The sequence below is a fragment of the Amaranthus tricolor genome, chromosome 2 (genome assembly GCF_026212465.1).
Source record: "Amaranthus tricolor cultivar Red isolate AtriRed21 chromosome 2, ASM2621246v1, whole genome shotgun sequence".
NCBI lineage: Eukaryota > Viridiplantae > Streptophyta > Magnoliopsida > Caryophyllales > Amaranthaceae > Amaranthus > Amaranthus tricolor.
Window position 1 is genome coordinate 8167766 of NC_080048.1, and position 14889 is coordinate 8182654.

Here is a 14889-nt window from a genome sequence, read left to right on the forward strand (position 1 = left end):
GATTACTACGTGGAATTTCCCCTTTTTTTTATTCATTTTAATTTTTTTATTTAATTGATTAATTTTTTAGAGTGCTATGTTTGTAAGGCGAAGTATAGAGTAAGGAAAGGTGTACATCTAATTAAAAAGTAGGGAATGTAATCCGTTAATATATTGATCTGTTGTTGTCTCTTATTTAGTAGAGGTTTTTAGTGATTGATAGGAATCACCTGAGTTGAAAATTTGAAAAAAAAACCTACTTTTTATACAAGTGGAAATTCAAATTTCATGTTTTTTTCATATTTCTTTATACGATGAGAAGATCTCGTACAATACTTTTTAAAAAAAAAAATCAAAACTAAATGTTACAGCCTACAATTTTGAAACGCGCGTGCGATACTTCCTCAGTATCCTACTTCTCTCCTCACTATTCTGTTCTAACCTAAGTCCTAAAACCTTCATCCACTGTGCCTCCAACCTCCATTCCAGCGCCTCCGGCAGCCTCCAAAACTGCCGCCGACGCCAGACCCAGCCGGCAGCCACCGCCTCACCACCTTCAAAGTATATTTCATTTTTTTTCTTCTTTCTTTCCTAAAAGTTTTAATTTCAATTCTTAATTTGTTATAGATTTTTCATTCATTTGAATGTTAATTGTTAAACATTGTTTGTTGACTTTGTTCATTCATGATTGATGATTATACAATACCTCAAACCATATTTGTTAATCAATTTAGTGTTTTTGGTTTAATTGGTGGGAAATTTCTAAATTTAGGTTTTCATATTTTATTTCTTGGAATTTATTGTAGTTTTAGTTGATTAGTAATTTATTCTACAATTGATTTAGGTAATTTGTTTGAATCTCTTAAAACATTAGATAATTGATTTAGGGTTTTTGGCTATACATTTTCAAATGGTGAATTAGTAGTGAGGGGTTTTTTGCCTATCTGGGATGAGGTAATAGCAGAGTGGTCATAGGAGGTAGTAAATACTTGGGCATCGCAGAATATGGTGTGCCTTCGCTTCTTCAATTTTTTTGATAATTCTTTTGCATAGTTTGATTCTAGCTAGTAGCTTACATGATCAAAGAATAGAATTAAAGAGCAATAGTTTTCCAATAACCTTACTTCTCTTCTAGCCAAACCTGTTCCAGGCAAAATATTTCAAATGTTATGGATGTTTCCGGAATCCAACTGATTCTCAAGAACTAATGCCAATTTAATGACTACCATTGGTTTCAGTTAACACTTTCATTTATATGGCTATATGGGTAGTGTTAGTTATTAAATATGTGAATTCCTTGTCTAGTTGCGTGAAGGCTATGTTAAGTAATGTTCAGTTGGTTGATTGAATATGACATCACTTTATGCTGCTGATTTATATGTTGGCTTGTAGAATGCTAGCAAGAGACTTGTACTGAAAATATGTATCGAGTCAGGGACTTAATTTAATGAATATTGAGAAGAACATGGTGGCTCATTGTCTAATTTTTGTGTTGGAATCAATTTTTTGTGTTGGGTAATGCATTATACTAGTTTAATTGGCTAATTGAAATCAATATTTTAATTAAATATGTGTTTATGTTGGAATCAATATCAATATTTTGAAAGTGATTTGTTTCAAAATTTGTCCTATGATTTGATCAGGAAGCTGCCAAATTGTGAGTCATGCAAATCCGTCTAGTCTTTGAGCCATGGTTATAAATTTGTAGTTCTGCAAGTCTTCCTTTGAACACATGATAAAAAAAATTGTAACTTAAGCAAGTCTTTACTTAAAAATCAACTAAAATAAAAGAAAAACGAAAACTTGAGAAAATGTTTTGCTAGATTTATCAAATTAGATCTAAGTTGAATGCAACTAGAGAATAATGCATAAGTAAACTGACATAAATTGTATGTCTTTAAATTGTACTCTCTCCGTTTGACACCAATTTTAAGTAAAAGGGAGAAGGACTACATGGAAGAGGTAAGAAAAAAAGTGATTATTTAATAGAAATTGTGTAAATAGTTGGATTCCATGAGGCATGAGGGCATTTGTAAGGGAAAAAGTTTAATAAATAAGGAAACGATACGTTTACTGTGAATATGACAAAAGAGAAAATGAGACATTGGTTAGATTATGAGGGAGTATGAATTAAAATATCAAATCATTATTTTAAAGCTTGAGTAAATGATTATGATTAGTGATCGGTTCCCTAGTGTAAGGTGCACGAGGTCCAACACTTTGTTGTCATTACTTCCAAAGTGTTGTTCACTTTTACCCAATTCCACTAAGATGCAAAAGTATAGTGGCAAGATGGGATTGAATGTACAAAGAGGAGATTTTGTTCTTAAACTAGAACTAAAGGCAAGAGGGGTTTGTTTAGATTTTTTTGGGTTGGTATCCTCAATCAAGAAGAATCTTACTCTATTGGATTATAACAATTAAGATAAAGTTAGGACAAGAGGAACTCACTCATCATCATGTAAGGGGGTCACACATACAACAATAATATGGTGATTAAGTGAGCATAGGAATGAATGAAGTTAGCCTTAATGTATCTCCTCAACTTCTTGGAATTGGTGGTCTAGACAAGCAAAACTAGATAGGAGTGTGGGCTTCTCGTCCATGAACTCTACTAATCCACATGTAAGTGTGATTAGGAAGAACACACTTAGATTTAAAAGTTTCTGATTTAAAAGAGTAGATAAGAAAGAATAGTATAAGAATATTGATAAGAGCCAAATCACAAGAACAAACTCAATGATTTGGGGTTTTAGGCTAGAGACAAGACACACTCAATCTCCCCTAAGAATTAACACTCAAGACAAACTCAAAGTGATAATTGAAATTACTATTTCTTTGGACAAACACAAGAAGAAAAAGCAATGCATAAAACTCAAGGTTTATATTCTGAAACAAAATCTCCATTTTTTTTTATTACAATACATTCCTTTATATAGGGTGAATACAAGATTCTAGAAGCTTTCAAATACATCCCCTATTTCAGTCAATACATCCCCTTTTGTTGGTCAACAAATTCATGAATTAATTAGAGTTCATGTATCAAAATTCCTCTAGAAAATACAATGAACATGCTGATTTCTAAAAACTAAGTTCATCCCCCCTTATACTAATGAAAATCAGCCCCAAAAACTCAAAAATAAAAATAAAAATTATTATTCTGGACCAACATTGCATATTGATGCCACCCTTGCTCTTTTGTACCACTTATTTGTATTCTCAAGTTAAGCATGTGACAATCTTGGATTAACATAGAATTTTTTTTTTTTTTTTGTTTTTTTTGTTTTTTTTAAGTTTACGAAGATAATATTGTCCAAAACCATACTTGAAACTTAAAATAAACCATATCCATATGTTAAAAAGATTGACATGTGATTTGATTTTGAATAAACCGATTGCTCTTGCATCATCTTGCATCATTAAGTGAGCATAGGAATGAATGAAGTTAGCCCTAATGTATCTCCTCAACTTCTTGGAATTGGTGGTCTAGACAAGCAAAACTAGATAGGAGTGTGGGCTTCTCGTCCATGAACTCTACTAATCCACAAGTCTCATGTTAAATCTAGATCATGAATGTGCAAGTAGCAAGATGAAAATGCAAAGCTTCTAAAAACATCGTTAAATACACACCTTCTTGGGTTAGTAAGTGTCTAATGATGGTTTCAAGCTTCTTGGCTTTTCGACCATCAACATAAGAATGATAACTAAGCTCATCATCAAGTATATCTGCCAATTCAACTAATATTAGTGAAGTGTAGAGCACTTGCACACTTTCTTGGGATAACTCATTAACCAAACTTTCCTAATCTAGCAAACATTTTAGCTCTACAATCCAAAATGAAGCACGTTCACCCCACTACATATTGATGAATTACTTTACTACTCACAAATCATGGATATAAGCATGAAAATGGATTTAGAACATAAACTAAGCATAGTGAAGTACTAAGCTGTAAAAATAAACACTTTGAAACTCTAATAACTAAAAACTAACAAGTATTAAAATAAGACTAAAATTTTAATCAAGCATAAACTAAAATCTAACAACTCGAAGCAAATATCAAGCACAGAAAACAACATGCAAAGTGAAAAGAAATAAATGAACTAAGAGAAAATGATACAAAAATCTTACTTTCTTGAAGTAGTAAATGAAAATGATTACAATCAGGAACAAAGTAATGTTTTTCCTTGAATCTCCACCTCAAATTCAGCAAAAAGATATAAAATCACCATATGAGCTCAGAAATTTGAAAAGAAATAAATGAACTAAAGCATTTATTGAACTAATGCCTCTCCATTTCATGGAGGGACATATATATACAAAGCAAATCATAACATTAAATGAGTATTCTATGTGTTTGAACTTTGAACGAGTACTATCTTCTAGTAGCTATTGCCTGCTAGATCTTCTTTGCCTTGAACGAGCACTCTAAGTGCTCGAACGAGCACTATGTTGCAGTAGCTGGTGCTAGCTAAATCTTATTTCCTTGAACAAGCACTATAGCGCCTTGGACGAGCATTGTACTATATGACACTCAGAAGCTCTTAGAAGGTAGGCATGGGTTCTACGCTCCGCCAAAAGATGAATTGGGCCGCTCATGCCATCGAGTCATGCCCAGGACGCGATGAACCTATACAAATGAGGAAAGTAGGGAAGGGGGAATGGAGACAAACAAAAAAAATGGGGAAATGCAACAAAATGCACCTAAAATGAACTAAAATGTGTAAGAATGCAACTAAAACTAACCAAGTCATAGCATGAGCAATTAATTGATAAAATAAGGATAGAAATAAAAATAAAGATACTAGAAAATGGACTCAACGACTACCCAATGAGTGACATAAAACTCACTCATCGACTGGGTACCTTGAGTTAATCAATTATGAAAATTAGTCTCTGAAGTTTTATTTTTGTGTGTAATGTATTGTTTTGGATTGTGAAATCGGATTACTTGTTGATTCCATATTGGAAATTTAGAATCTGATTATAATTATGATATTAGGTTTTAGGTATTAAATTTGCTGATATGATTTGATTGCGAAGTTGGTTATGGAAACTTGGAATTAGTGTTTAGATTGAATGTTAATCCAGGGAAAATTGAATATATGTTGCAGAATTTTTACTGTTGTACTTGCAATTTCATAGCTATGAAGGAGATAGATTACAATGGCGTGATTCCTATTGAGAAGATAATCAAGTAAGTTCCAATAGTTTTGTTTAAATTTTTTATTGTTGTAATTTTATGTAGTTGCAATTGTTGAGTTATTAGTGAAAGTTAGAAAATTTTGACCATATGGGGAATTAGTCAATAATGTTAATATTTGTTGGCATTGTTTTGATTGAATTTTCTAGGGAAGTGCCTCAATTGAAAGCAGTGTTGAAGGAGATGAAGGAAGGTTTAGATATTGTTACAAACAAAATTCAAGCTTTGACAGAGAAGGTGATTTTTTAAAAATTCTTTATTCTGCTAATTTTTTGCATAGTAAATCCCCATTTTAAAGATAAAAGCTTCCAGTTGGTGGCGATTATTTTCATTTTAACAATAAAGTTTTCTTGCTTTCATCATTATTGCCTTAATCTACATAAACTTGACCAAAATTCTTATTGTTTTCCGTGTCATGGTTTGGATGTATTAGGTGAAGGCAAAGCAATATCCAACTGCTGAAGGTGTTAGTTATCTTGATGCAAAAAATTTGCTTCTTATAAATTATTGTCAATCACTTGTCTATTACTTACTCCGCAAGGCGAAAGGAATGTCAATTGAAGGGCATCCAGTTGTTCATAGCCTCGTTGAGATAAGATTATTTCTTGAAAAGGTTAGTGATACCTATGCTTACTTAAGCTTAAGAGCTGATAGATGTCACTGGTTTTAATGAATATATTTGGAATTCCTGCTGCAGATACGCCCAATAGATAAGAAATGTGGCTATCGGATTGAGAGGATGATTAATGCTGCTTCAACTGATGCCGCAAAAGTAGTTTCGACAGAAAATGTGGTTGAGGCTACTCAGAAGTCAGAGGATCTGATAAAATACCGTCCTAATCCAGATATGCTTGTTCCTAAAGCTGGTATGGATGAAGATGTAAGTGAATATTTCATCCAAAAGGAAGCAAATATTTTTTACGTTATGAAGAATATTTAGAGTAATTAATTCTGTCCAACTTTCCAGGATCATGGTGGTATCTATCGGCCTCCCAAAATTGCTCCTACTACTATGGAGGAAGGTAAGAAGACCAAAAAAGAGAGAGATGCTGAGAGGAAAGGAAAGAATGCTCTACGCAAGGTCAAACAAAATGAATTTTTGAAAAGTCTGGTGAATGATCTAGAGGGTAGACCTGAAGAGGTTAGTTTTGTGTATGACCTGCTGTCTGCTGATTTGAGTCGGTGTGAATTGGATTGTAGTGCTGAATTTGTGTTAATTTTGATGAAATAAAATATCAGGTAAGAGAAACATTTGGAGCTGAAAGTAGGGAACATTCCAAATTCCTTGCACAGTGGGAGAAACGTGAACAACAAGAAGAGGAACTTTTTAATCGTGCTCCCATCACGAAGGCAGAAAAAAAGCGGATAAAGCAGTTAGAGAAATCCAATGGGTATGTACTTTTTAATTTATTCTAAATTGATTGATTGCTTCATCAATTTGAATTGTCTGTTCGAATTGTCTTTCATTTTTGTGTAATGTAGGTTACTTGGCTTGACCGATGATTTCTTTGATGAGATTAATGCATTACCACTGGGAGATGATGCTGATGATGAAAAGAGAGTTGGCTTTGGCAGTGCCAACAACAAGGAAAGGAAACATAAGAAGCGTAAGGTGTGTAATATGTGGATAATATTAATCTAGTATTTGATGCCTCCAACAACAATACCACAATAATAATTACCAAGTCTTAATCTCAATATATACAGTTCTCTAGACAAAACAGAACTGATGAATGTGAGAGGTTATCAGTATTTGAAATTTTACTTTTATTAGCCTACTTGATAATAATCAGCAACTAAAAATTAATTTCAATGGTTTTACCTATATTATTCTCCTCCGTTCATTCCTTTTTATTGATAGCTTTCTATTGGTACTGATTCTTTGTCATTCTTTATTCTGTTCTCCATTCAGGTTATCTCTGGCTTACCTCCTCTGCTAAGTTTCCCAAAATTCTGACCTTCTCATGAACAAACCAACTTATTTAGTTTCCTCTCATTTTGTCTTCCTACTTGAAGACTTTTTTTTAGGTCTTCATTTTGTATTCTATTCTTTAGGATTGGTTTAGTTATTTATCTTAATATATTGTTTCAACATCTCCATTCTCCTAAATGATCTCTTGTGAAAGGCCCAACATTTTGACTCACATTAGAGCTTCATTTTTGCATTTATAATTACTGGTTGTTGGGTTGATTTGGCACTATATAGAAAGTAAAAGGTTACAAGTAGTGTACTGCTTGTAAATTGAATCTAAGTGAAACATATATAAGGTGAAAGTACTGTGACCAAAGATCTTGATATAGTGAATATGGTGAATATCTTGATTTGGGAACTTGCTAGTTGTGAGCCTTTTTCTCTCACCATATCAAACTGGAATACCGTTGTTTAGAGAAGACATAAAAAGTTGGAATTTTCCTTCCAGGTTTCATGTCTTTAACATTTTTCCCAATTGTTGCAGAGAAAATATTGAAGGATGTTTTTTGCCTTGAAGAGTCGAGACTGATGCTGCGTGGTACAGAATGAAAATTGTTTGGTATTTCTTCCTTTTCGACTGTCAAAAGAACATCAGCTTCAACGTTTTCTGCTTTTGAAGATGTCGAGCGTCTTGAAGCAAATGCCACCAATGAAGCAAAGCTTTAGGTATAGACTTCCCTCATTGGTTATTAGTCACGGACTCACAGTGGAGGTTATAGTCGTAGTAAAACGCTTAATGAAGAAACAAGTGATACTCGGGCAAATTTATCTCTAAAACTTCTGGTTCAGTGAAGAAACATGATATTGGTTAAATTTTTGTATACTTGTCTTTCTCTTCTTTTTACATTTCTAGATCTTAAATGAATATCATGATCATATTCTTACATACCTTGTGCTACCAAGTTTAAAAATGTCTTTTGGGCCCTTGGTATGGAAGGTCGTCACTTGTGTTTCTTTTACTACTATTCTCTGTCTCTTATTTTGCACCAGTTGTAAAATTGATGAAATTGAAGGTTGATTTGAATATTAAAATGAGAATGGGTAGAGTTGCAAAGGTTTTTAGAAATTAAAATATTTTTTTGGAATCATCATGTAATATACGGATTATTTTCAAAAAAAAAATAAATAAAAATTAAAAATAGAAAATAAATAGATAATAGGAAAAATTGATACTATTAATCCAACCTTTCATCCATCCGTCGTGAATAATCCTACTGTTGGATTATTTTTTAATAATCTAACCTTTATCCTTAGTTTGCCGTCACCATACTAATAGGGTATGCTGATAACATATTAAGGGCAAAAGTAGAATTATTTTAAAATAAAGGAAAAATTACCGTAAATAATACAACCTTTTGTTAATATTCCTACAATAATACCAACTATTGATTAACCATGAATAATACTAACTTAGGGGATGTTTTCTTAGAATAATACCAACTTTAATTCATTAACTAATTTACCAATTTTTTGTCGTCTTATAATCACCTATAATTTGATTTTAACCTGTTAGGGATTTTCTAGGAAAACACCCCTTTAAGTTGATATTATTCATGGTTAATCAATAGTTGATATTATTGTACGGAAATTAACAAAAGGTTGTATTATTCACGGTAATTTTTCCTAAAATAAAAAGCTATGTTGCTAGCAAACTAAGGATAAAGGTTGGATTATTAAAAAATAATCTAAAAATGGGTTTATTCACAGCGAAAGAGTGAAAAGTTGGATTATTAACATTAATTTTTCCTATATAATAATGTAAATCCAGAAAATTAAATTTGTTGAAAACACTAAGTTTACACGTAAAAAAAATTAAAAAATAAAAAATTGTTAAAAAAAACTAAGTTACACAAAAAAAAAAAGAAAATTTATCCATAATAATCCAATATTTACTTGATTTTCCTACAATAATCCCAATTATTGATTAATCATAAATAATTCGAACTTTGAAGGATAATTGCCAAAAATATATTATTGTGACGGGTAACCTACTGTAACAAATAATTTTTACAAATAAAAAAAGTTAAATTTAAATAAAATCACCAAAATATAAAAGTTAATATAAAAAACTAAAAATGAAAATAAAAACTTAACAACCCAAATCCCTCCCCCACCCCATCCGCTGTCCCTGTTCTTACCTCAAGCATTTGCTCAAGTTCATAAACCCAGTTCAAATCTGGAATTGGGTTCTCTTCATTTTACTAAAAATATACTTGAATTTAGTGTTGAATCATTGAACATTGTTTGACCCAAATCTCCTAAAGTTAAGTTTTTTTTCTCAAAATCATAATGGTTATTGTGCCAGGAAAAGAAAGAATGAAAGATTCAAAGCTAGGATAAAATGAATACAATCAACCAAAACAATCATCTCAACAAAGTTAGCATTATCCTCAACAATCACCTTTCGAAGGACTAATTGCTCAACAACCAGTTAGAGCTCCAAGTCCAACAAAAACAACTCAAAGAGCTGATCCATGCATAATTTTAGGAATTGGGAAGATATAAAAAGAAGCTTGTAACAAGAGCTAAAAAGGAATTAGGAATATATAAAATAAGAGGAGGTGCTTCCCTTGTGATGATTGGCGGTATTGTGAGGTAGGGGATGAGTCTTGTAGGCATTATTAGGGAGGGGGAGAATTTTTTTTTTTTTTTTTACACTTTTTTAAAAAAATATTTATGTTCTTTTATTTTGTTTTTCATTTTTTTTTTGGTATTTTATCTAAAAAAAAGGTTACCATTGACACAACAAACACTCATGGTTAAGTGGCCTAAAAATTGAAATTATTCATGATCAATCAAAAGAAAAATCGATATAAAATTGAATTATTGAGAAATTACTTAAATTTGATAATTTTAAATCCATCAATTATCTCATTTTACAATTAAATTAAACCATTTTTACTCTTTAATTCTTTCACCACTTTCATTTTTATCTATGCTTCTTCTATTTCTTTTTCTCTCATTCACCCTTTTTTTCCATTCATTATAAATTTCTTTTTTTCCTTTATAGTATTTTCAATCTTTAGACATTTTCTATTTACAAATTACAAACAACAATTATACTTTAGACGTCAAGTTTGTAGACGAAGGTTGATTGGAGCATATATTTATACTCTATACTCGTTTCACAAGGTAATTCTCAATGTCCATCCAATTAGGATTATCCCATTAGTATTATATGTTAAGTGATAATTAATGTGTTAAAATAAAATGTGTGATTTTATATGATTTAATTTTGTATGATATTATACTTTATATTTTCAATTCTTAAATTATGTTTACTATCATTTTGTTACATGTTTAATTTATAACATTATTGTTTTGATGAAATTTATATTATTAATAATAATATTAAATGTGGTTAAATTTAAAAGAGAAATATTTATGGTTTTGATTCTTGTTACCACCTATTGATGTTAAATTGGTGGTTTGTCAAATGAGATTTTAGTTGGACATTCATAAGACATATATTTGTTGGAAAAATTTATGATCATAAAATAAAATATATTATGTTTGATTACATGTTTGTGTGCTCATAATAATTATTAAAATATATTAAATCACGTAAAGCGTAGCAAGAGGTAAATGAATCTCTTATATTTATTGTGGTCCAAGTATAAGGGTGATGAACAGGTTGCCCTGTTATGGCTGCCGACATGTATTTCTAAAACTGATACATGATACGATGTTTGGTCTTTCTTTTATTTGTTGTGATCCAAGTACGAGGGGTGTGCACATTAAGATTACCAGAGACAACTCTACTGGCCTTGAATTATTTGCAGTGATGACTTCTTGATGAAGTAGGTATAGTGGTAAAACCTTGGCCTACTGACGTTCTCGTTCCCTCAAATTAATAATTGAATATGTTTTTGTCATTATTATATATCAAATGAATTAATTGATTTATGTGAATTTATATTGTTTACACAAATTGATTTTTAACTCAACTATATAATATATTCTAAAATTATTTTTCAAATCGATCATAATTTATTTTCTTAAATTATTTTCAAACTTAATTGTTTTATAGGATGGAGTTGGAATGACTCAATTTCCTAATTTTGGAAGTTTTTCCCATGTCTTTCTTGCATTTTTATGTTTGCAGGCTATTAGTCGCGTGGGGATCGTGGAGTGAGATTCACCTGGAAAATTAGGTTTTATTAGTAGTCGTATTTCAGTTAAAATTTCACTATCAGTTGTAAAAATTATTTAGTAGTTAAATTGTATAAAATTACTTCATATATTTATTTAGCCTTATATTTATTTCTTATTAAAAATAGATGTGGTAGTAACGCTGCCATGATTAGGTTTGGTTTATATTTTTTAAAAAAAAAAATTATTTAAAAAATTTGACCTAATTATAGGAGTGTTACACATCACTTGTATTTTAAATAGGTGAAAATGTTAGGCCTGTAATAATATAGAGTAAGAGTGACTTTTTTCTGATGGATTAAGAGTAAACGAAAGTTTAGACTTCTATTATATGATTGCTCCAATGTTTTCTCTTTCCGCCATGAATGAAAAAAATGATGTTGTCAACACGGTTGCAAACTTGCAATATGAAGAATATAATACTCACAAAAAAAAGTGATTTTGGGAAAAACATAGTAATTTGTTATAACATCTATTTTAGATCTTAAAATTCATATTTTGGATGATTAGATCACCCACGTTTGCTCTTAGAAGTCTTATTCACTTCTTACATGAATCATTATAAAACCTACTTCAATTTAAAAACTATTTACTTTAAATGGTTAAAACATCTACTCATGCTCTTAAAAATATATTATTTACTTTTTACGTGAATGATATAGCACATAATTTTATCTAAAAATAACTATTTTAAATGGTAAAAATATCTACTTATGCTTTTAAAAAGTATCTCATACATTAATTTTTAATATTTTGTTTGTTAAACACCTACTTTAATTTTTAAAATATCTATTTTAAATGGTTACAATGTCTACTCTCACTCTTAAAAATCTTTCATTTACTTACATTGTCAAAATACCTACTTTCACCAACACCCATGAGGCATGCTACATCAATTATACATTAGATGATGTAATTTCCCTTTTGACCCTTTTTCCATTTCGTCATCTTTTATTCTTCGGATTATTGAAGAACAATAAGAAACAATGAGAAAGAAAGTAGTACATGTAAGATTTTGGCTACCAAATTGTGGTGTTAAAAGTGGTGGACGAGAAAGAAGGAATGTGATGTCAATGGCGATCAGAGTAAAATGGTTGAATCATAATTCTAAATTTATTTGTAATTAATTATAAAAAATTGAATTCGAATAGAAAGAGGATAGCCATGCATTATTTGATGGAGAAGAAGCAGAAAAGTTATTGATGATTTGATGAAGGAGGACAATTATGGACATTTTGATGACGAAGCATAAATTAGCGAAAATTTAAAGTAAGTAAGCAAAATAATATTAAAAAATCTTAAAATAAGCAATGTGGAAATTTATTTTCTAAAATAAGCACTTTTAGCCTAATGCTGAGATTTGGTATTTGTTCGCACTTACTAACAGCGGCTCATTAATAAACTGAGTCAAAGAAAGTCAGCTAAGAAATCGGTCGCTCTTACTAACAGCAGCAAATTGCTGAGCTGACTTTCTTTGACTCAACTTATTAATGGGCCGCTGTTAGTAAGAGCGGTCCATTAATAAGCCGAGTCAAAGAAAAGGGCGGCCCAATAATAAGCTAAGTCAAAAAGAGTCAGCTCAGCGATGGACCGTGCTTACTAACAGTGTCCGATTGCGGAGCTGACTTCCTTTGACTCAACTTAGTAATGGATCGTTGTTAGTAAGTGCGAACAAATACCAGATCTGAGCATTGGGCTAAAAGTGCTTATTTTGTAAAATAAAATTCTCTAAGATTTTTTAATATTATTTTACTTATATTCTTCAAATTTTCTAAATTAGTTAGATAATTTTTTTAGGTATTTATTTTCCTTTTTTTATTTAGTTGGGCCGACCCTTTTAGAAATCTCATTGTTAGGCTAACTCATTTAGGTTGCATTTTGTATCTTTTTTGCAGATGTATTCATATAGGGTATTTGGCATTCACAAATTCTTATGGAATATAGTCTCTCTGAGAGACTGGCTTAAATGGGCCAGCCCAAATAATAAAAAAAATATTTACTGATTTTGAATTGCTCTTTGTTTCTTGTGCCATTTATGTTAGTTTTATCATTAAACCAAAATTACTCTTTGAGTTTCTCATTGAACTTTCTTAGTCTTTTATGAGATTTCCTCCCTCATCTTTTCTCTCGCATCTTGCTCTCATTTTTGTCAGTTTCTTCTATCTAATTATGAATTTTTAGCTTCTTCCATTTTCAAATTCCTCTCTTTCATCAACAATCTCGCTCAGTTTTGTTAAAGTATTCAGGTATTTATTAGAATTATGAAGTTTATTTATTTTTCTAGGTTACCAAATTCATTTGGAGCAAATTTTTTTTGTTTTTGACATAACTTTTTTGAATTGTTCTTTTTAATTTAAACAAAAATTAAGGTAGTTTTCTTGCATTTAATTTGTAAACTTTTTTTTTTCCAGGTATGGATGATGAGCAAACTTTAGCTTCTAACATGCAGAACTTGAGAAATCACATTACTATCATTTGGGAAGGAATTAATGATGTATATGGTGGATTTAAATTTAACCCAACTTTTTCAATTTTTGATTTTTAGTTGAATTTAATGGTGTAATTCTTTGGGTCATGCAAAATTTAAATTTAACCCAACTTACAATCTTTTGGGTGTATTAGTGTTTTTGATATGATGTAAGTTGGCATTAGTTATGATGTAAATTGGCGTTAAATCTAATTTAAATCGGTATTAAATCTGATATAAGTAGGTATTAAGTTTAATATAAGTTGGCATTGAATATAATGTAAGTTGGCATTAAGTATGATGTAAATTGGCATTAGGTCTGATGTAAATTAGCATTTTAATCTGATGTAAGTTGGGATTATGTTTGTTGTATGTTGACATTATATATGTTATAGGTTGGCATTATAACTGATATAAGTTGGCATTAATTTGATATAAGTGGGTATTAAGTCTGATATAAGTGTTTTTTAAGTCTAATATAAATTGGCATTGAGTCTGATGTAAGTTGGTATTAAGTTGATGTAAGCTGGCATTTAATCTGATGTAAGTTGAGATTTTTATTGTTGTAAGTTGATATTATATATGTTATAGGTTAGGATTATAATTGTTATAAGTTGTCATTAGTCAAATGTAAGTTGGCATTACTTCTGATATAAGTGGGTATTAAGTCTGATATAAGTGGATTTTAAGTCTAATACAAATTGGCATTGAGTCTGATGTAGTAGGCATTAAGTTGATGTAAGTTGGCATTAGGTCTAATGTAAGTTGGATTTAAATATATTGTAAGTTTGGTTTTTCTTAATTTATTTTTATATTAAAGTTTGGTTTTAAATCTATTGTAATATTACATTTATGATTATTCTTGTTAACATTTGTTTATGTTATTTAATGCTATTTTTTATGATTGTTTTGCATACACAGGGTTGACAAAGACATCTATACTAATTGCAAATCGTATCTCTTCTTGTGTAATGATAAAGAACGGATCAAGCTTACATCTGCACAGATTGTTGCTGTGAATTAAATAGGCTTCAATGGTTGTAAATGGTTCGAAAAAAATCAAAGCGAAAAAATACATCTCAAAGGAGAAGTAGTGTGTAGGAGATTGAATAAAA

General features: G+C 30.5%; 1 protein-coding gene across 1 annotated transcript; it reads left to right on the forward strand.

The window, feature by feature from the left end:
• Positions 1–348: 348 nt before the first annotated feature.
• Positions 349–8227, forward strand: LOC130804399 (uncharacterized). The gene is made up of 9 exons (XM_057668823.1): positions 349–540; positions 5095–5177; positions 5333–5420; positions 5617–5796; positions 5881–6063; positions 6151–6324; positions 6423–6574; positions 6666–6795; positions 7640–8227. Exons 2-9 carry the CDS (start codon positions 5128–5130, stop codon positions 7649–7651), a joined length of 969 nt encoding a protein of 322 aa, XP_057524806.1. The 5' UTR covers positions 349–540; positions 5095–5127; the 3' UTR covers positions 7652–8227.
• Positions 8228–14889: the final 6662 nt, after the last annotated feature.